This window comes from Pseudomyrmex gracilis, unplaced genomic scaffold, assembly GCF_002006095.1.
Source record: "Pseudomyrmex gracilis isolate BER0280 unplaced genomic scaffold, ASM200609v1 scaffold_305, whole genome shotgun sequence".
NCBI lineage: Eukaryota > Metazoa > Arthropoda > Insecta > Hymenoptera > Formicidae > Pseudomyrmex > Pseudomyrmex gracilis.
Genome location: NW_018020889.1, coordinates 30,448 through 54,558, shown reverse-complemented (window position 1 = coordinate 54,558; position 24,111 = coordinate 30,448). Strand labels below are relative to the sequence as shown.

Genomic DNA, 24,111 nt, shown 5'->3' with positions numbered 1-24,111 from the left:
GGCGATAAAAGATGAGGTTTTCCCAACCTAGGCACTTTATGGAAAATTTGTTTACTCATCAGACGCACTTTATATAAAAAAAATTGAGGAAAAACTATCTATAGAAATTAGTTTTAAAAATATATAATTAAAAAGAATAAAATGTATCTAATAAATTGTTGTATCTATAAGAATATCTAAGAATAGAATTTGTTTCATAAAGCCTTTTTTTTACCTCGATCATAGATCATCAATATTTTTGATAAGAAAAATCGGGGTAAATGTTCAGAAAAACGGAGCACCTTCGGAGGTCAATGACCTTGACATATGTTGTCAAGGACACCTCTCTGAACAACAATCTGCAACTTGTAGCCGTCGCTTGTTGTTCGTTAAAAAATTATAAACAAAAGAAATATCATAAATGAACTCTTATTTTCCGACACCGTGTACGTTTTATTCGTGTTGTAAGCGTGTAGGCAGGGGGAGCTGCGCCCTCCCGCACCCCCCTCGAGAAAAAATGAAGAATTCAATCAAGTGTCGCTTCATGTATTGTTTACTCAATCAATATGCACGGTTACACTCACCATACAGTAAATCACAAAGAAAATTTCGTAGATCCTCATACTAATTGTCACACGCAAAACATCGAAAGAATTTGGCGAGATATGCGAAGTAATATTCCACTTCTCTCTCTCTCTCTCTCTCTCATGTCAAGTAAACAATCTTGACATGAAGCGACACTTAATTGAATTCTTCATTTTTTCGTGAAGGGGAAGCAGAGAGGAGGGGCAAAGCCCCTCCCCCTGCCTACACGCTTACAACACAAACAAAATGTACATGGTGCCGGAAAATAACAGTTTATTGACGCAACTTCTTTTGTTTATAATTTTTTAACGAACAACGAGCGACGGCTAAAAGTTGCAGATTGTTATTCAGGAAGGTGTCCTTGACAACATATGTTAAGGTCATTGATCTCCGAGGGTGCTCCGTTTTTCTGAACATTTACCAAAAATATTTATAAAAGTTGAATGTGCTCGTTATTTTAGTCTCTCTCATTTTTTTACTTCCGCAATTTTCTTTTAACAAAGTGCGTGGGCAATTGAACTCTGACAAAAGAATAAAGAGTCAAGCGCATTTGTCCGGATGAATATTTCACGTCTCTTCTTTAATAATCTACAAAATATATATACGTGACAAAAACATGGTTTTAGCAAAAAACAGGAAGATTGTTAGGAATATTGACGAGAACTACAAAACATAATTTACGACCACTAAACTTTCAATCGATTTGCAAGCAACGAAAATGATCAAGAAGTTACAAGTCGCACAAGTTATTCCATTTTTAATTCTAATAAATTTAATCTTATGTATGTAGGAATCGTATTTCCCTTTGGCGGCGAATTTCGACTCGCTAGCCAAAAGATACGCACGGTGTGGTCAATAGGAGAATAGCATCGTGAAAAAAAGCGTACGGCGCTATCAGTCTCTATGAGAGAACTCTGTGGGACATGGCGGATCGTGTTGCGATCTTCATTGCGATTAAGCATTCACATTCAATTGTATTCCGTACATTGTGCATGTTTGAATTAAATCAGTTATTATGAAAATACTGTTTACCGCCGAATTTACTACCCGTTCTTACATGTATATTTTAAGTAAAATCTCTGTTATTTCTGGAATGTAGGATAAATTTGAAATACATATATTTTTTGATAATATTAGAGGAAGACTCCTTTTTGTCTTAAAATATAAGATTTCATTCTCAAAAAAAATTTTCATTTTCATTTGCAAAGCGCAATAATCCGAATTAATAGAAATCAATTCGCAAATGAGACTTTTGTTATTCTGTCATAATAATATAATCAAAGCGTCCGATAATAAAACGTTTTGCCTCTACAGTTATACGCGATAGATACTCAAGGCCTAACTAGAATAACTGGATTTCAAGAAGAATATGCCGGAAACAAAGTTTAAGATTTAATGTAAGGTGGAAATGTCTGAGACTCTCTTGCGCTTTTCATCGATACAGCAACTTCTAGTGCAAATTCCTGCCCCGAAAAAACATCTTATGCAGATAGCGATAATTATTGAGCGATTCTCTTGTGCAGGTTCAGCGATAGCAATGATTGGGGCTAATCTGAGATATGGCATTGGCACTTCCGGAAATGTCACGTCCAACGCCACGAAAGTGTTCCAGTGCCATCCCGGTGGTGTAACCGAAGCCACCGTCATATTTAGTCTCGGTGCATTAGGAATGGGAGCGAATATTATTCTTATGGCGTTGATATTGACAAAGCGGCAGCTGCGCAGGTACGAAATGCTAATAATCCGCTGAAGAACGATGGCTTTATAACCGTCGGTATCCTTTGCATAGACTGATCCGAGATGAGCATAATATTAGAATACGTGCGTTTTATGACGCTCGATGTCAGAGAGCTCGCGTGAGTCAAGAAATAAAAACTCTCGCTTTGTATCGCTGCAAAAGTTATAGTCGTGATATTACGCGAATGAAAAAAAAGAATGCGTCGTAAAAGAAGAAAGGATACATCAATATTGCGTTTAAGCATATCGTGCAAATTCAGCACTTATTTAAATGGCAACAAGCATTGCCTGTGTTGCAATAAAATATATCACCAGCTTTTCTGGTCGTTTTAAACTTATTAACCAAGAGTAACTTTAATTTTCTGTGCTGAACTTATTTCAATCAACGTACCATGACCGCAACTTTATTTTCGTTCGCGAACAGATAAGTATATTACGACCAGATAATCATCTCCACATGTAATTGTATGTTTACTACATACAGTCTGTTTACAAAAACGGAGCACCTTCGGCGGTCAATGATCTTGACACATGTTGTCAAGGACTCTTTGAACAGCAATCAAAAGATTTTAGCCGTTCGTGGTTTGTTAAAAACTTATAAACAAAAGAAGTTTCATAAATGAACTCTTATTTTCCAACACCATGTACAATTTTGTTTATTTTATAAGCGTGTAGGCAGAGAAAGGACTTTGCTTCTCCCGAAAGGGAAATAACTTAACCCTTTCCCCTGCACTCTCTCGAGAAAAAATGAAGAACGGCTTTCGATTAAATGTTGCTTCATGTCAAGAGTACGTGGTTTTTCGAGGGGAGTGCAGGAAGAGAGGCAAAGCCTCTCTCACTGCTTACATACTTACAACACGAACAAGAAGAACATAAACAAAGTAGTTTTGTTAAGAGGTCTTGTAGCTTTGTTTACATTTCTCAACACATTGATGTAGTTTAGTTATCTGTAAGCGAACAAGCGTTAAACATATACCTACACAAATTTCTTCATTTGACGTACAATTTAGACCAACTAATAAACTATTTGTGTAACAAAAAAGTAATACGCCAATAAATTAAATGTCGGAAAATAAGAGTTTATTGACGCACCTTCTTTTGTTTATAACTTTTTAACAAACAATGAGCGACGACTAAAATCTTTTGATTGCTGTTCAGGGAAGTGTTCTTGACAACATATGTCACTGTCATTGACCTCCGTAGTTGCTGTTTTTTTAAACATTTACCCAGTCTGTTTTACAAAGAAGTATGACCTTAAGTTAAAACAATTGATCGTTGCCATCCATTATATAACGTTGGAAAGCTTGGAACGTGTGTCTACTTGTATAGTATATGTATGGTGACCATGTTTTTTTGGAGAAAATAAAGGACAACTTAGAAATTGTTTCATACTAAAGAGCAAACTTATTTGTTATATTAAAATTAAAATCCTTTTTAACACTTCTTATAAAATATAAGTATTATATATATTGTATACAGGGTGTTTGATAAGTACCGTCTCACCGCTTGTAAGTAGGTAGAAGGGGTTATTCTAAGACGAAAAGTCCTATTCCACTTTGTAAAATTCGCAATAATTAACGAAATGTTAATGAATAAAAATCCGCTAATCAGCGTGCATCCAGAGTAAGGACAGCGTAAGGACAGCCCAGTCTTTCGTGCGTACGTGCCGTAGCGACAGAATAGGAGAAGCTAATAGAATAACATGTGTATCTTACATAGACTGCGTTCGGACAGCGCGCTATCCGCGCTATTGTCTCATTCTATCTGTATCGTTCGTTAGATGTAAAACAAAGATAGAATGAGACAATAGCGCGGATCTATCACATAAATGTTTAGCATACTAGTCGAAAGTAAGAAAGTGCCAAAAAGGTGCCAAATAATAATTGACAATAGAGACGACAAAATACATTACTAAATAATTACTCAATAATTGTGCAATATCGTTTTAAATTTACTTTAATGTATCATAATCTTTTGTTTTTAGGTTGTATATTCTCGACATGATGCCATGATGCCACACTTTCTTATTGGACAGACCGTAAAATATTTTCTTTAACGCGACGAAATTCAAAATTTAAGAGAGTGTTCTAACGGTTATATCGCAATAATAAATTTTTGGAGTATTCTATACATTTATGAGAATTTAATTACAAACGCGATTTGTCTACAAACACGACTAAAAAATACAGAGAAATGTATCCTCAGAACAGCAATAGGAATTTGAGCCCGCGCACGCTACCGTTTTTCCCCCTCTACTTACGCACACAGACGCTCGGTTCATCCGTGTAACTCGGCACCGACGGATAGATCGAGCTTCTATGTGTGCGTAAGTAGAGGGGGAAAAACGGTAGTGTGCGCGAGCTCGAATTCCCATCACTGCCTCAGAATGCGATATCAAGTTAATTGTTTTTATTGCTATAAACGTCTATAGACGCTTTGCAAATCGTTTAGAAAATGCTTTATAAACGATATCACTCAAAAAGTGCTAAAAGCGCCTATAAGCGTTCGGTGTTTATTAGCGTCCGACCAAAACCATCTTTTTCAGTTTCGACCGAAACTAAAAACGAATATTCGTTTATCATCAATTTCGGCCGAAATCAAAACCGAAACTTTTGTAAAACTGTAAAAAAACATTATGTGTACACACACACACACACACACATTATATACTGTTATATTTTCTGAAACATTTTATTAATGATTTTTGGTTAATTTTTCTGGAACTGCTACATTATAGTTATCAACACGTAGAAAAAGGGTTATTAGGCACGAAGTCCAATGAATAATTTTCGAGATATGAAATCCTAAAATTAGGATTTCCATACCTTATGGAGATGCAGTAGTGATACCGATTTGCTCCTTACACTTGAGATGAGCTGAGATATGCGTATATATCAGTGTATGCATGTGTGTGTGTGTGTGTGTGCTTATATGCGTGAGTGTGTATATGCCCGCGTGTGTGTATAAGACAATGTTGTGTCGTTCTCCGCTTTTTGACTGCGTCCACATTGTCCAATCGCATTGATTATGTTCGGCAAAGTGACCAGTGCGACAGAACATCGTAAACCCAACGCTCGTGATCTTCGCGAGCGCCAAGTGGAATTTATTCATAGAAGAACACAAGAAAAAAAGTTTGCATGATCGCCGCAGTAGCGCTAGCCAGCATATTACGAATATGTACTATTGACAGCTTACAAGAATTTGCTCTACCCACAAACTAACAGACGCAAGGGGCAAAGGGAATCGTCCGTCCGCTCCAATCAAGTTCTTCTATTAGGTAGGCAGTGGGAATATCCCCACCGCCTCGACAGAACCTACCTAATAGAAGAACTTGATTGGAGCGGACGGACGATTCCCTTTGACCCTTGCGTCTGTTAGCTTGTGGGTAGAGCGAATTCTTGTGAGCTGTCAATAGTACAGTTTCAGCTACACTGCCAAAACTTACTTTCAATTTCTTTCAAAACCAAAACCAAGCCAAAACTTTGATTTTTGACTGAAACTGAGCGAAACTGAAACCGAAACCGAAGTTTTGGTCGGACTCTAATGTTTATTATTGGTATTCGTATATTTTTATACTACTGCAATGTAATTAAGTATTTTGACAACTTTTATATTTTCTACAGAAATTTTACATGTTGCGCACTAGCGAAAAGTTTCGTCGTGTCATGTGCGCTCTACATTACACTTTGCCGCAACAAAAGAGTTAAGAATTAGCAAAAGACGAGCAGAGAATAGTGAACGTTTTTGACGCACATTTATCTTGGAATTTACAGGTGGTCCCAGGGACTGTTATTCCACCAAGCTATGGTAGACTGCGCGCGAGCCGCTATATTACTGCCTCTCGGCTCTAGTATATTGAATTGTCAGCCCGTTAATAAATGCTCCCTCGTCGAGACTGCTTTTCTGCTGCTAGTCACTGTTTCCACAATAAACATGCTAACGACTGTACTGAATGACAGTCCGGTATTCCCAGAGACTGATGAGGAAACGGATCTAATCGCTCCTCTATTAATGGACTCGCCTCAAGTAAGAATTTATATTGCTCATTGTCGCTAAGATATGAATTATTCTTGTACTCTGTAGTGGTATCGTAAGATATAAGTAAGTTAGAGAAGTTTTAAGTTTTGTGTATTGTTTGTTGTGCAAGTCTTAATACATAAGTTCCTTATCTTTACTTATATATCTTTTATTTCTTATTCCTTATTTCTTACAGCTTTTACAGTTTTTTAACGATCGCAACTTTGAACTCTCAATCTAGGCGGTTACAGTTACGTTTCTTTATTATAATAAAGTTTACATTGTTTCCATTGTATAGCTGTACCTTAAAAAAAATGATTTTACGCTCGATTTCGTGTGATTCACAGGAAACGCTCGTTTGATAAAATATAGATATCAAAGTCAAGTAAACCTGTTTGTTCCTGACAGGCAATTGATCAAAAACGCTGACAACACGAACAAACCGCGTGATTTCGGTTAACGTGAACGTCGATCATCCATCTCGCATGCAAAACGAGAGAGAAAGAGAGAGAGATTTCTCACCTAACCGCAGCATTGTGATAGCGAATTTAGCAGTAACTGATTGCGGTGCAAGCTGTCCACGCCGCGGTATATCAATGTGTCAAAGCACGAATTGTCGGAATAAATCATATTTTTTAAAGAAAAAGAAAAGACTTAATTATCCCTGCAAAACTATTAATTCGCAATACTTCTTGATACTTTAAAATCACAAAAAACATCTGCACTACTCTGTTTTGAATAAATTTAATGAAATTTAAAGAGAACCAGTGTCTTCGGCGGAAATGTCATTTTAAGCTGTGTTGTCCAAATTTCTTAACGAAATGCGGTTGTAATTGTATCTGATCAAAACTTGCATCCAACAAAGTGACCTTTATTCTTTACGACAATAACTTACTTGTGAAATACAAGATTACGACAGACGTGTTGAGTTTATATAAATAAAGACTCCGAGATTACTGTAGCTTTAAATATTAAATTAATATTAAATATTAAATTGATATATTTATAAATATTAAATATTAAATTGATCAATCATATTTCTAATGAGATTACGCTACGTTTGAGAAAGATTAACCGTTCCCAAAAGTTTATATATAAATACACGAAAGTCTAAAAATAAATGTTTCACAAATTTATGAAAAATAATATTTTGCAACGCGCGTCTTATTAGATGTGAAAATGTTTTAAGTAACACTTTTCATGTCTACTGTTTATAATAATTAATAGTTTAATACTTTTATATTTTAATGCTGTTTTTATGTTTAAAAAGTTTTAATTTTTCAAAATAATTTTTTCAATTATAATTATATTCTTTAATTTAATAGTTTACTGTAAAGATATTCTATAAAATATCGAATTTTAAGCATACTTATTTGTCAAGTATGCTTGACAAAAATTGTCAAGAATTAATCGTGTAATTTAATTGAAATAGCATTTCAAAAGTATTTACAAAGTTTGTCGAGAATATATTTGCGCAGTATTCAACACTTTGAGCGTCGGAAGACACAATTATTATTGCGTTTTAATAAGATAAAAACTTATCGGAGCAAAAAAACAAATCAAAAACTTCCTTAAGAAGATGCTGAAGTGACAAGTCAAACTCGGATTTGACAGCCGCTCAACTGCTACGCTGTCCAGTAAGTAGCGTCTTCTAATCGGAGAATAGATGACATAATAGAGAGGAGGTTAGACATATGTGTCAACAAGATTAGACATATGTGTCAACAAGGTTAGACTTATGTGTTTTTTCAGCGATTCTGTTAAAACTATACTAATTCTAGTTCTATATTCCTGTTTCTTACAAGTTTTAAAGTTTTTTTTTAAACGCTCAAAGTATTCGTTTATGTCTATAGAATAGAAACCTAAAAACTTTCGTTTGGAATCATTGCCAATTTTGTATACAAAATGAAAATGTAATTCGGGTTAGTGATGGTCATAACTTTTTATAAATGTTTTTTTGTTTTGCTTGTATTTTTTAGGAGCATTCCATTTTTTAGCACATTTTTTTCATTCTAGAAAAGCATTTTTTACAAAAACTTGAAACTACGAAATGTGAGTAAAACAGGACGGTTCAGCATCTTCTTAACAGTTTTTTGAATAATTATATTTTCTTTAAAAATTTTAAAAAATTTTTCTATTATATTTTTGAATAAAATTCAAACAATATATATATATGTTTGTCTCATTGTTTAAAAATGTAAAGGCTATATGTGCCTCTTTTGAGACATATTGAATAAACCTGCATATGAAAAAACTTTTTGTAATTTTTGCCGAACAACTTTTCGCTATTTGCAGTGCGTACTCTTTGGCACTTTTATGATCTGGTTTGCCAGTATAACGATAAATCTGGGACCTACGTTTCTCAGCGGGGCCTTAGCGGCGAATACAGAGAGTGGTCATAATGCGCCTAGCTGTCCGTTAGTGCATGGCCCTTTTCGTCACTACATACTCAACGTCCTCTGGATCGTTATTAATGGCATTTGTGTGGCACTCACGCTCTTTCATTTGAGAAAATTATACAGAGATTTGACAAAAGCTAATGTCGAAGCGGTAAGCGTCAATCACATAAATTGTTGATGGTGGAAAAAAAATTTATTTATATATCTATATAAATACATAATTATTTAGAAATATAATATAAAATATAAAAAGTACCGGTACAGCAAAACATCTCGAAAACTAAGCAGTTTACGAAAAAGCATTTCAAGTAAAGTTGTAGGGTTTAAAAAAATCTATTTACTGATTTTATTAGTGTGATCTTGACGTCGTCAAAGTCAAGTCAAAACTCTATATTTTTTATTGCAGAGTTTTATAGCTTAATTCAAAAGCTTCCCAAAACATTATACTAAAATTTATTTTCATTAAATACTTTTTGAATTCTGAATATTAAAGTACCGCCGGTACTTTTTTTACAAATATGATTTTGATCAAAACAAATTTTGTGAGTTCATGATGCAGAGAATTGACAAAGAACCTAACTTCCTATTCAACATAGTTTTTTTTGGGTAAAGCAATTCGAAATGAATGATAATCTCGATAGATAATGCTAATACCGGTGATACTCTAATATTCAACCCTCATAAATCAAAAAAGTACTTAATGAAAATAAACTTTATTATAGTGTTTTTTTGGAAAGCTCTTGAATTAAGCTACAAGAATCTGCAATAAAAAATATAGAGTTCCATTTAAAAAAATCGATGTGATCTTAACCTGACCTTGACAACACCATCCAAGGTCACACTGATACAATCAGTAAATGGATTCTTTTAAACCTTACAATTTTTGAAACACTTTTTTGTGCCTAGTTTTCGAGATGTTTTGTTGTACCGGTACTTTTTATGCACCTTGTATACATGTATATTTGTATTTATTTTCAGGTACGAGTTGCTGGTCTTGTGACAACGCTTGTTAATGTGACAGGCGGACATCAAAGCGCCACAAATGCACTCGCAACCAAAGACGGCGCGATTGATACGAGAAACGGTACCATGACAAAAGTAAGTTATTACACGTTGATAGTTCTTCAACTTGTAAACATATATCTTTGTATATACATACTAAAAGTCTAAAACAATTCTAAAATACAAAAATTCTCAAAACAATCGAGACGAAAATTTTTTTCGTTATTTTAGAGACTTGGCGCCGTAGAAGAGCATCGAAAAATGAGGAATTATCTTAGACGGATGGAGCGCGAGGGCGTGCAAAGAGTAAAAATGTTTTTAGTCATAACAGCGGCATACATTCTATTCTGGGGACCACTGTTTTTCGTTACTCTAGTACGCCATCCTGCCATAGGCAATCCTACTGGCTACGAGGTAATTAGAATGAATAATGTGTAAACTTTGCATCTGCGCATTTGCGCTAGTGTTTATCTACTAAAAACTTTATATGAAATTTCTGTGCTTTGAGTGTTCCACAATTAGCGCATTTCTGTCTAACAACAGACTTCCAAAACCACTTCAAAACAAAAATCCCAGCACGTCGAGACAACAATACTCTTTGAATTACAAGCACCTAAAGCATTCAAAAGTAACGAATCAGATTAGAACAACGATCAAAAGCGCGAACATTGTCGTCTTTTTTGTCAACAAAGACTATATGTTATAATAATAAGATTTTACTCAAACCCTACAAATTATGAATGGAGACAACTTGATGATAAAATATTAAAACAGGTACACACTTTTCTTACTGTGATAAAAAACATTATTTAACACGAAATATATAAACGGTGAATAAGAGCCGCTAGATGTGGCGGAAATATATATACATATGTGTATTCACGTGTAAATACATATACATACGAAGGATATATCATATACAGGGTGTTTAATAAGTACCATCTCACCGCTTGTAGGTAGGTAGAAGGGGTTATTCTAAAACGAAAAGTCCTATAGCACTTTGGAAAATTCGCAATAATTAACGAAATATTAATGAATAAAGATCCGCTAATCAGCGTGCATCCACAGTAAAGACAGCGTAAGGACAAGCCCAGTCTTGGCGCTTGTTGGCAAGCAACCGTCCCGCTTGCCCTCCGATCCCGCGCCTACTCATCGAATTCCTGACGCGCTGTGTACACATGTTATTCCATTAGCTCCTCCTATTCTGTCGCTACGGCACGTACGCACGAAAGACTAGGCTGTCCTTACGCTGTCCTTACTTTGGATGCACGCTGATTAGCGGATCTTTATTCATTAACATTTCGTTAATTATTGCGAATTTTCCAAAGTGGTATAGAGCTTTTCGTCTTAGAATAACTCCTTCTACCTACCTACGAGCGGTGAGATGGTACTTATCAAACACAGTCTCTCATATATGTGATACAAATATAGCATCCTATATGAGTTTGAAAATTGATATTTCAATTCAAAAAACTCATGTGTAAAATTTACACGTGAATATATGATATATCTCTGTAAATATGATATACCTCCCGTATATATATGTATTACACGTGATATATGAATATACAGGATGATTCAGAACAACTCTTTACCTTTGAAAATATATATTCTTGACTAAATTCTAAAACAACTTTTTATTTGACAAAATTTTGTCTAAAGTTTACTTTTTGAGTTATTAATAAAAATAGATGACTTACCACGAATCCGATATAAGAAGTAGGCAAGGACGGCGCAATTCACCGTGATTAACAGTGATTTATGTGATGCACGGATTAAATGATACAAAAAAATAAATAAATAAATAAGTGAGAAAAAAAGAAAGAAAAAGACAGAGACAGATACAAAAGAAACAGTGTAGCGATCAGCTGATCGCGTCAGGCACCACACGTAATCGCCCGCGTCTGACGGTGAGATGCGCCATCCCTGCCTACCTCTTGTATCCGACTCGTGATAAGTCATCTATTTTTATTAACTCGAAAAGTAAGCTTTAGACAAAATTTTGTCAAATAAAAAGTTATTTTAGAATTTAGTCAAGAATATGTATTTTCAAGGATAAAGAGTTGTTCTGGATCACCCTGTATATATATGTATGTGATGTATGTATATGTGATGTATATGTGTTGTATATATAGGATGTTTCGTAATTGCTGTTTCACCGCTTGTAGACAGGTAGAAAAGGTTATTCTAAGACGAAAAGTTCTATACCACTTTGGAAGATTCTCAATAACACAGGCCCACAAAAAAAAGTTGTCTGAACTTTAAACGGGACTAGTGTATTCTTACGTATTTTGAGCCGCTGAATCCGAATCCGAACTCAGAATTTCCTCTAGACGTCAGAATTTTTCCCTAGTCTAGGGGAAAAGTATAAAATCTAGGTAAAATCTAGGATATTCCGGGCTGTCCGAAGGTCATATTTTTACAGAAGCAAGCTGATGAGTATCTTTATAAATTTCGAGTCTACGGCGCGACAGACTAGGCTGTTCTTATGCTGGATGTACGCTGATTAGCGGATCTTTATTAATTCATATCTCGTTAATTATTGCGAATCTTCCAAAATGGTACAGAACTTTTTGTCTTAGAATAACCCTTTCTTCTTGCCTGCGAGCGGTGAAACGGCAATTATGGGACACCCTGTATATGTGTATATATACAGAATGTCCGTAAAATTTTGACCTTAACATGACCTTCACGACGCCATTCAAGGTTAATTGCATATGCCCATGTAATGTATTACTTGACCACCAACAACTTTTATCTGAAACAGTTTGTAAAATAACCACTTCCTTCGTTTTTAAATGGGATGGGTGGTCTGAAACACCCTATATATACATATTTCCGCCACAACATCCAGGAGATGTTTTTCATTTTCATTAAACTGAATAAGGATAATAATTTTTATTTTAATAATTCTAATAACATTTTGATTAATCCCATCATGAATAGATATTATTAATTAACTTAATTTCATCCTTCATCTTTAAGGAATTCAAAGTTCTTATCCAATACTCTTTCTGTAACATCGTTCTTTTATATGCTACATTTTTATTTATCTTATTCAACAACTTTATAGGACTATTTCCTTATATTTTTACAGCCTCAAGACACCTATCCCTACTCTTATTCACTGTTTATATATTTCACGCTTAGAAACCTTCAGAGCCTAAAATTCTGTAATTATTATTTAACATATTCTTACGTGATAAAAAAATGTGTAAAATACAAGCTGTTAGATGATATTTCTTTAAGCGGCTGCTAAGTTTTTCAATATTATCAAACAACATTTCTTATTATAAATTTATAATAGATAAAGCAATGGTTAAAAAATATGTAATAAATATTATATGCAATAAATTTTGCGTAATAAATTAGTAAATATTTTTGTAATAATTTTTTCTATAGCAAAATGATACATGATGAAATATTATTATCAATAGTTTTGTCGATAAACGCGACATATAAACATTATATGACGTTCGAATTTGTAAGTAATTATCTTTTCAAGCTATAAAACTTTTATCAAATTTTACAGAATTTTTATCGAATTGCTATTATCCGCATACACAATGCGCAAATTTGAGATAAAGCATAATTTTATCTTATTATATCATATGCAATCTTTATTGATAAGAGAGACAACACTATTTGCGCTTTTAGTGTTGTATCGCATCTGACCGCGCGAATTTGAGGCAATCTGATTCTTTATCTTTAACACGTTGAGTACAAATGTGCACGGAGAAACCACTAGGAATATCACTTAAGTAATTATAGTCGTCTTAACAAAATACTAATGTTATTTTTTGTCCCTGCGTACAAAATGATTGTAGAAATCATAGTTCTATGGAAATGACCTGCATGGTTGATCCAATCTTAATGAGAATAGTATTATGGATACTATAATCATATGGCATTGATAATACATATGTAGGAATTTGAAATTGCACTGCATTAAATATTGATAAAATATTCTTTAGAGCAATGCTGGAATTGCCAGTCTGGAAGGAAAATGCAATTTTCAGTTGAAAAGAAACATCAGCTTCGAGCAATTCATTCTTGCTTTTAAAGGTAAGTTAATGCAAGATGTTAGGTTTTTTAAAGTTTTATTATATACAGTATAATAAGACCACAATAACGATAATCTTAAAATTTATCAATTTTACATTAACTTATTTTTGAAAGCAGGAAAAAGAAATTCATCATGCATTCATCTATCATGCATTATAGAGACAAAGATAGACATATGTGTTTCTCCGGCGCTTCTGCACGGAGAAAACTCTTATGATTGCTAGAATCATAGTATCTATGGTTAGAAAAGTAGTTGATATAAATTCAAGTTAAATAAATATTACCTTAAAAAAGTGCTGTTAACATACGCTCAATTATACAGTTTGCACAGCCATATTTAAGTGAAACTCCTTTTATATGTACTCCAATTATATGAACGGATTTTTTGCAATGCCTGATTAACTGAACTAGCTGAGCTCTTATTATATGAACAGTTCAGATAATAAGAGCGGGCGACTCGTGCGGTAGATGATAAAGGAAGTAGGTGAGCTCTTATTATATGAACTATCTGATTATGTGAACTTCCCTGTCTCCCTTCCGGTTCATATAAATGGAGTTCTACTGTAATACATAATATTCAATTAGTATACTCTCATATATAGTTGCCTCAACTAAAAAAAATATTGGTACTTCTTTATTGTGATCTGTAGAACAAATACTATGAAGAGGTTTATACAGTTTGGTTACGTGATACAGTATTAATAAGTGGCATGCCTAACATAATAAGGCTAATGTTCTGGAATGTTCTGCTAAGACACGCAGTAACAGACAGCAAAAAATGATTATGATTTAGTGGCTATTAATTTAGTGAAAATATGCACTGTAAGACATTTCTAAAAAACATCGGCTTTGAATAGTTCTTTCCTGCTTTCAAAAATAAGTTAATGTAAAATTGATAAATTTTAAGATTATCGTTATTGTGGTCTTATTATACTGTATATAATAAAACTTTAAAAAACTTAACATCTTGCATTAACTTACCTTTAAAAGCAAGAATGAATTGCTCGAAGCTGATGTTTCTTTTCAACTGAAAATTGCATTTTCCTTCCAGACTGGCAATTCCAGCATTGCTCTAAAGAATATTTTATCAATATTTAATGCAGTGCAATTTCAAATTCCTACATATGTATTATCAATGCCATATGATTTAGTGTCCATACGACTATCCTCATTAAAATTGGATCAACCATGCAGGTCATTTCTAGAAAACTATGATTTCTGCAACTATTTTGTACGCATGGACGAAAAATAACGTTAGTATTTTGTTGGAGCAACTATAGTTACTTAAGTGATATTCCTAGTGGTTTCTACGTGTGCTAAACCTGCATCAATCGTATTTTGCAACTATCGTTTCTTACAAACTTCAACATCTTTTTTTGATGCACTCAAAATAATCATTTATATCTCTAGAAAATATAGTATATTTGTTCGAACTTGTACTGCCAATTTTGTATATGACATGAAATATGGACTATGTCGTAACAATCCATAAATTTGTTTTTTGTTCTGTTTTGAATGTTTTTAAACGTTCCACTTCTTTAACATATTATTTTTTATTCTAGAGAAGCGTTTTTTATTCCGATCAATGACTGCAGAAATAATAAGTTGCAAAATACAAAGTGCTCTTAAAACTGAAAAAGTATTATAGCACCGACTTTTTTGGTATTGCTATTGAGATTTTTGTCTCAGAATTGTCTTCGAAATTTACTGTTGAAAAAAATATGGTAATTGTGGGACATTATTTATATTTTTTGCCTTGCAAACATTTTATGGTTGTTATTTGTCTATACGCATACATTTAAGAATATTAATTTGCATTCTCTCTCTCTCTCTCTCTCTCTCTCTCTCTCTCTCTCTCTCTCTCTCTCTCTCTCTCTCTCTCTCTCTCTCTCTCCCTCTCTCTCTCACTCTCTCTCTCCCTCTCCCTCTCCCTTTCCCTCTCCCTCTCCCTCTTCCTCTCCCTCTCCCTCTCTCTCTCTCTCTCTCTCTCTCTCTCTCTCTCTCTTTATTCACATTTTCTTTTACTTCTTTCATACTTTCTTTCTTTCATACTCATTTTTATTTTTATTTTATATAATATTATTTTTATTGTCCATTGTTAGTTTTTCGTTTGTTATTTTTTTTCTAATGTTGCGCTTGAGATTTATCTCGGAGCGCTTTACAAAGTATAATTCATTCAATCAATCAATCAATTTTTCTCTTTCTTTCTGCACATGAATGTCTCGCGTGTTTGAAGCAATGTATGTCTGTCCTAATTAGTCTACAGTTAAATGTTACGTCATTTATTTATTTACCCTGCAAATAACGTTTTTTATTCATTTCAAGAGATAATGTAGGTCAGAATTTGTTAACAGCTTATTATAAATATAAAGTATGAGTACATCTGACATATTCTCTCAAGTATATATATACATAAATAGCAACAATGGCGACTGAAACGAATTGCAAATGCTAGAGTTACTTACAGCAATAATATCTATAACATAAATCTAAGACCTCGTTTTTTTAATTCATATATATTATGCTTGTAAAATTGTATTTTAAACTGCGATAGTATAAAATTTCACTAAAAATAAAATATGAAAAGTTTGAGAGCAAACATAAAAGCGAAGTTTGCTTGATATTATCGACACACAGTTGTTCGTGAATCGCAAGTCGATCAAGCAAATTCGCAGCTACACGCACACGCACACGCACACGCAGTGTTGTTACGAAGTCGCGTTTTCGCGCATGCGCACTGCGCTGCAAGAAGAATGCAGTAATGTATATATACAGGGTGTCCTAGAATTGGTTTAACATCTCTCGTAGACAGGTAGAAGGAATAAAACTGAGGTGAAAAGTCCTATACCATTTTGCTAGATTCGCAATAGTTACTGAGATTTTAATTAACAAAGATCCGCGAATAAGCGTGCATCGGGCTGTCTTACGCGCGTAGGACAGCCCGGCGCGCTTCACACAATTACATTTTAATATGTATATGTTATAGTATATGGTGTTATAGTAGCTCCTCCCATATGTCGCTATGGGTAACACCGTTAGCGCGCGAAGCGCGGCGGGCAGTCTTACGCGCGAAAGACAGCCCGATGCATGGTTATTCGCGGATCTTTGTTAATTAAAATCTCAGTAACTATTGCGAATCTAGCAAAATGGTATAGAACTTTTCAACTCAGTTTTATTCCTTCTACCTGTCTACGAGAGATGTTAAACCAATTCTGGGACACCCTGTATATGCACGTAAATGAGGGTCACCAACGTGTACAGTTTTGGTGGGATCTCGCAGTAGGGACTGAGAAAGTTAAAGAGCGTAGGATAAAAAGGTAAGTTAATGTTAATAATTATAATTATTTATTTGTGCAATATTAGTGCAATAATTTTGCAATATAGATTCCAATATTGCTACAAGAGCCATTAAAAAACAAAGTACAAAAAAATTTTTTAATTCGTGGTTAAATGAAGATATTTTCAAAGGATGGTTGGCTCCCCATTCAGAACCTAAATAAAGCTTTTCGTATCGTGTGTAATGTCAGCATTACGTGTCGTAAAACAGATTTAGTACGGCAATCACAAACGGCTAAACATATAGATGCAATAAAAGGTCAAAATCAATGTCTCGACGTTAACATTATTTCTCACAAGAGAAAGAAAAAATAAAACGAGCGGAGATAAAACTAGCTGCCTTTTTTGCTGAACACAATGTAGCTTTTTCTACGGCTGATCATTTAATTCCTTTAATAAAAAATAATTGTTTAGATTCTAAAGTTGTACAAGATTTGTCACTAGGCCGAAATAAGTGCACTAATATTGTGACAGACGTTTTAGCCAAACGTGAAACAGAAAAATTAGTTGAAATTTTAAAAATACAAAAATTTTCGATTTTAATAAATGAAAGTACGGATATTACGGATACAAAATTCATGTGTGTTTTCATTAAATATGTTTTAATAGATAAAGAAATAAAAACACAGTTATTAGAGTTGTTACTGTTAGATGCCACAGACTGTAGTGCAAAAAAAATATTTCAAATTTTTAAAGCTTTTTTTCTTGAAAATAATATTCCTTTAGAAAATATAATTGGAATGGCAAGTGATAATGCATCGGTAATGATTGGGTGTAATAATTCTTTTTATACGCATTTAAAATCTGAAGTTCTAAATTTAATTATATTAAATTGTATTTGTCATTCCAGTGCGATTATTGCAAGTAAAGCATGTGAAAAATTACCGCTAGATTGTGAACATTTAATTAGAGGAATCGCAACTTATATTTCGGGTAGTGCAAAACGTTGTGCAATTTTTACAGAATTTCAAGATTTCTTTAATGTACAAAAAACCAAAATTTTAAAATTATGTAATACAAGGTGGCTAGTTTTACATCAATGTGTCGAAAGATTACTCCAGAATTGGGATGTATTAAAAAATTTTTTCACTTTGTGGCTATAGTAGAAGATCACTCAAAATCTGCGGAAGATATTTTGTCATTACTAAACGATAATTCAATTAAAGCTTATTTTTTGTTTCTAAAATATTCATTAAATTTTTTAAATACTTTTAACGCCTTATTTTAATCGCGCAAGATTCTAATTCATAAATTATTTAATAGAAGTAATCAAATAATAATTCAAATAGCTCAAAACTTTATTATTCCCGAGGCATTGAATAACATCGCTAATTTAAACATAGATGATGAACAAAATATTAAACCTCTGACCGATATATATGTACGGCCGTATTGTGAAAGTTTTTTAGCGGAACAATCTTTGGATAATATTGAGCAAATTAAATTAAAATGTTTAGACTTTTATCGAACAACTCTTAAAGAAACAATGAAACGTTTGCCGTACAATAATATCTTTTTTGAACAGTTACACTTTATAGAACCTAAAGTTGCACTTTATATAGAAAGTAAAAATAAATTTAAAGATTTACATTTCCTTGCCACGCAAATAAACGTAAATATTGACTGTTCAAAACTTGCTTATGAGTGGCGAATTTTACCTACAGTTTTTGACAATAATGAAAAACAAGATTTGACTTCTTTGGACATAGTTAGTACGTGGAAAAAAATATTAAACTTTAAAGATGATTATGATGAAAAAATGTTTCCAAATTTAGAATTATTAGTTGAAGCTATTCTATCTTTACCTCATTCTAATGCTGAAGCGGAACGTATATTTTCTATTTTAACTGATGTAAAAATTAAAAAACGTAATCGATTATCTAATTTATCCATTTCGGCGATTTGTAAAGTGTGATCATATTTTCAAGCAAATAATATTAATTGTATAAATTTTGAACCTGAGTCAAGACATTTGGAATTCCATACTGCAAAATTACAAGCACATAATTAAGTTTAAAAATATATATATAATGTTTTTTATTTAGGATATTAAACTTTAGTAAAAGTTTTTATAGTTATCGTTTTAATAATGTTTATTTATGTTCATTAATATTTTTTATGTTTATGTTCTTTTTTTATTTTTAGTTTATGGTGTGCAATATATTTGTAATAATGTAGTATTATATATGACTAGTCATATCATTTGATTTTATTTTTATAAGCATACCTGCTATAATTATAATGATATTACTAATTATTTTTGNTGCTGAGTTTATTTGTTTTAGATATGTGCAACAAATGTTAGTATTCGTGATTTCTGCCAAATAAAATATTAAATTAAATATTATTTCTATGTTTATTTATTTCTATTGTCTTTAAATCCTATCTTCTTAATATTTTTTTGTTTAAATGTTATTAAAAAACTAAACAAATATTATTAAAACACACTCCACGTGTTAATCGTGAAAAATTATTTGGGTCTTTACAGAACCTTAATAATGTCGGAGTTAGTACGGCAGTAATGCTACATTTAATGGCGCATGCGCGAAAACACAGCTTTTATGGGAACCTAATTGGCTGTACAGTGCGCATACGCGAAAACGCGACATCGCAACAACACTGCGCACACGCACACGCACACGCACACACACAAAACGGAGTTCTTATAAAAAATCTTTTCACGAGAATATAAGTTTTCAAAAAAAGAAAGTTACACATCGAAAACCTTAACGCGAGCAAGTCGAAGACATCAATGCTACAATTGATGTAGCGTTGTAGCAGATATATAAAATAAATGCATTTAATCTTTTAAATGCTAAAAACATTTTAAATGTTTCTATAACGAATTCTCAATATATTGATACACAAAAAAGGCACTGATTATTTTACTGTACAATGTTTACTTTGAAAGTGTAGAATAATATTTTTTCTGTTATAGTTCTTCTATTTTATGCTCGCACTCAATTTAGCTCATAGATTCATGTGCATATTGCGCAATTATGCGTCATATATAAATCACCGGATTTCGGAGGTAATGTTAAACCAGGTGACTCTGCACATCGCATATGTGCACGCTTTCGTAAATCCGGCTCTGTTTCTCGCCCTACACCGAGGATTGCGACAAGGAATGTCAGACGTTTGTTGCGGCTGTTGTGAAAGCATAGCCCGGTGGATTCTTGGAACTGCTGCGCCTACTCCGATACAAAGTGTCCAGCCACCCCGATACGAGGCGCCAATGAACTTCCCCACGCCACCGGCTCCACCACTAGCGGCACCGGTTGCATCGGCAGAATGTAATCTTACCGACGTGGCACATTTAAAACCACCTCTGCCACCGACTGCCAAATTACTGGCGGTACAACATTCATCTGAATAATCGTCGATATAATCTCTTTAAGTGATTAAATGAGAAAAAATTCTAAATAAAACATATATATATGTATATACAGGGTGTTTGATAAGCACCGTCTCACCGCTCGTAGATAGGTAGAACGGGTTATTCTAAGACGAAAAGTCCTATACCACTTTGGAAAATTCGCAATAATTAACGAAATATTAATGAATAAAAATCCGCTAATCAGCGTGCATCCAAAGTAGGGACAGCGTAAGGACAGCCCAGTCTTGGCGCTTTTTCTGTCGCTACGGCACGTACGCACGAAAGACTAGGCTGTCCTTACGCTGTCCTTACTCTGGATGCACACTGATTAGCGGATCTTTATTCATTAATATTTCGTTAATTATTGCGAATTTTCCAAAGTGGTATAGGACTTTTCGTCTTAGAATAACCCTTTCTACCTACCTACGAGCGGTGAGACAATACTTATCAAACACCTTGTATATATATATATATATATATATACACATATATACATATATATATACATATATGTATATATACAGGCTAAATGCTTGAAAATTGATGTATTATTTAATTTTTTAAATTATGTATTATGTAATTATCTGATTATTTACAGCAAATTCAGTAGCCTGTACCAGAGAGAAGACTCAGAGCAGCCATCTATTGTAGGTTCTTACGACGGCTTCAGCCGCTGGTTTTAGCGTTATATCCACAAAAGTGGATCTCAAAACCTGTTTCACATTAAACGTAAGTCGCAGGTCTCGTGGAACTGGTCAATCACGTTGGTCGATTGGCTGATTTGACTCTGCGATTGGTCAATTCCACGAGATTTGTGACTTGTTTTTAATGCAGAACGGCTTTTGAAATCCACTTTTGTGGATATGGCGCTAAAACCAGCGGCTGAAACCGTCGTAAGAAACTACAATAGAATAACCGCTCTCAGGTTTCTCTCTGCTGTACTATACTACGTTCAATTTAAGAAGAGAAACCGGTAGATAAAAAAAACTCGTCCGTTTCGTGCATCTTCTCTACAAAAAAAGCCTTCCCACTCCACAGCCATTGACTGTCACCGGGTGTCCCGCCAATCTCACATGCAACGTTATTCCTACTTTGCCCATTTTTCTTCTCCTATGCGCAGTAGGATTCTCTTTTTGATTTGAACTCAGTATACATATATAAAACATATTAGATAAATATATACAAAAATACTTTATGAAAAATTCATTAAAACAGAAATATTTACAAATATATACAGAGTGTTTTATTTTAATTGCTCCAGGCAAATATCTTAAAAAATATGGAAGATACGAAAGCATGTTTCAAACAAAAGTTGGCTTCGAGGAGGACATAAGTCAGAGCATTAATTTGACCTTGAATAATTGGTTAAAGATCACATAAAAGTCACTTTAAATTTCTTAAATTGAACTCCCTATTTTTCATTGCATTTTCTTATAGCTTACCTTGAGAGCTTTCCAAAACACTATAATCAAATATTTTTTCATTAAGTACTTTTCGAGTTATGAAGTTTGAAAGTCACAGTATGTGCTGGCATTAGCAATTATCCAAAGTGTACCGGCCAGACCGATGAAGGCAAGACCGATTAACTCCATAAGATCACATCCAAGTCACATTGAGTGTTTATTCTTGGTCTACAGCAAATATTCATACTACGTACCAATTTTGTTAGATACATAATTGCAACCGTTTTTCGAATGTATTGACTGTTTTTCTGAGAACATTGACTGGTATAAACACTCAATGTGACTTCAATGTGACTTTATTGAGTTAATCGATCTTGCCTTCATCAACCGGCCGGATCAACCTCGAGTCTTGCCTTTACTGGACGGTACAACTTGGATAATGCTAATGCCGGTACATACTATAACTTTCAAGCCTCATAACTCAAAAAGTACTTAATGAAAAAATATTTGATTACAGTGTTTTGGAAAGCCTCGAGATAAGCTATAAGAAAATGCAATAAAAAATAAGTTTCTATTTAAAAAATTAAAAGTGACCTTTATGTGACTTTCAAATAATTATTCAAGGTCAAATTATATATAATGGCACTATTTTATGTGCCCTTCTCCTCGAAACCATACAACTTTTCTGAAACATTTTTTTATATTTTCCATATTTTTCGAAATATTTGCCTGAAGCAATGAAAATGAAACACTATAATATAGAGTATTCCATAATTGCTGTACAATCTCTCGTAAATAGGTAAAGAGAGTTAATTTCGCAAAGTGATAAAGGACTTTTTTACGCGCGTAAGACAGCCCGATACACGCTTATTCGCAGATCTTTATTAACTAAGATCTCGGTAATTTTTGCAAATTTCGCAAAGTGGTAAGCTTTTTGACTTAATATAACCCTTTCTACCTGTTCATGAGAAATTGTACGGCAATTATGAGACACTGTACACATATACACACACGCACACACACGCGCGCTGAAACAGGCTACCTGAATACACGCTTGCTTTGATAGTGTGTGTGCGTGTGCGTGAACTTTAGAACGCTGTAACTCAATGAAAAATGATCCAAATTTGAAAAATAAAAATCCGTATTTGTCTCATTGCTGCTTACAACTATTGTTTACAACTTTTGTTTTAAACAAAAAATCGACTTCTATTTTAAAAAATGGCCGCCATAATAAAATCTTGAAAGTGGCGTCATCTGTAATTAAATTGATAATGTCATCATTTTTCTCCCTCAAAGCTATAAAACTTTTGTCTTAACTATTTTTCTATAAACTTTTTCTAAAACTTATAGTTTCCAAGTTATTCAGGTGGCCTGTTTTAACTGTCTTACCCTCTGTCTGTCTGTCTGTCTGTCTGTCTCTCTCTCTCTCCCTCCCTCTCTCTCTCTCTCTCTCTCTCTCTCTGTGTGTGTGTGTGTGTGCGTGCGTGCGTGTGTGTGTATGTATGTGTGTAAAGAACACAGAGGAAGAACTTGATAAGTCACATTTTCGTAATTGTAGAAGAGAGCGATTTTAAAGTTCAAAACATATATGTATTTTTGTGTTACACGTTTTATAAAAATGTTTATATCTCGAAATCTATCAAAAGTCTCTCTCTCGCCTTGGATAATTAAAATACTCCATTTTAACTACCAAATAATATCAAAAACAGAAAATCGAAAAAATTTGACTTATCAAGTTCTTCTCCTGTGGTCTTTATATGTATACTTTATTTTATTAATATAGGACGACTCTTTCGCGATATCACCGGATCCTTGGAGTCTGATTTCAAGACCGAAAAGTACGTCTAGCTTCTACGAAGAAGAATTATCAAGAAGACCGAGTCTCCTATTGCCAGCTGGGTTGAACGATCCTCAGAGTCCGACAAGTAGCGATTTACCAAGCGAATAAACGCGAACAGACTTGACTTTAACAAAGGTTAAACAACATTGAACCAAATAGTATCACAACATTAATTGACTGTAACATAAAAATAATTGATTGATTTTTTGAAAACATTCTCTACAAAATTCCTTTTCTAGAAAATCACAATCATAAAAAAATTGTTCGTATTGTCGATATAACTGAAATCAAAGGAAACGTTGAAATTTGATGTGTGTGTGCATGCGTGCGTGTATATATATATATATATATATATATATATATATATATATA

The 24,111-nt window shown here is 33.6% G+C and overlaps 2 protein-coding genes across 10 annotated transcripts in view; one reads left to right on the top strand and one right to left on the bottom strand.

Moving 5' to 3' along the window:
• LOC109859938 overlaps positions 1–24,061 on the top strand; it is a 63,161-nt gene extending 39,100 nt beyond the window's left edge. For 2 of the 9 annotated variants that reach the window (XM_020438680.1, XM_020438679.1), the window contains 7 exons: positions 2,088–2,289; positions 6,075–6,327; positions 8,614–8,868; positions 9,696–9,815; positions 9,951–10,133; positions 20,059–20,475; positions 23,683–24,061. In XM_020438680.1, the coding sequence (XP_020294269.1) occupies positions 2,102–2,289; positions 6,075–6,327; positions 8,614–8,868; positions 9,696–9,815; positions 9,951–10,133; positions 20,059–20,475; positions 23,683–23,847 (1,581 nt within the window). In that variant the 5' untranslated portion in view covers positions 2,088–2,101 and the 3' untranslated portion in view covers positions 23,848–24,061. The other 7 variants (XM_020438686.1, XM_020438681.1, XM_020438685.1 and 4 more) reach the window with 7 other exon arrangements.
• The window catches only part of LOC109859939 (midasin-like), a 78,852-nt gene that overhangs the window by 24,758 nt on the left and 29,983 nt on the right, over positions 1–24,111 (bottom strand). The gene's annotated exons all lie outside the window — the stretch shown is intronic.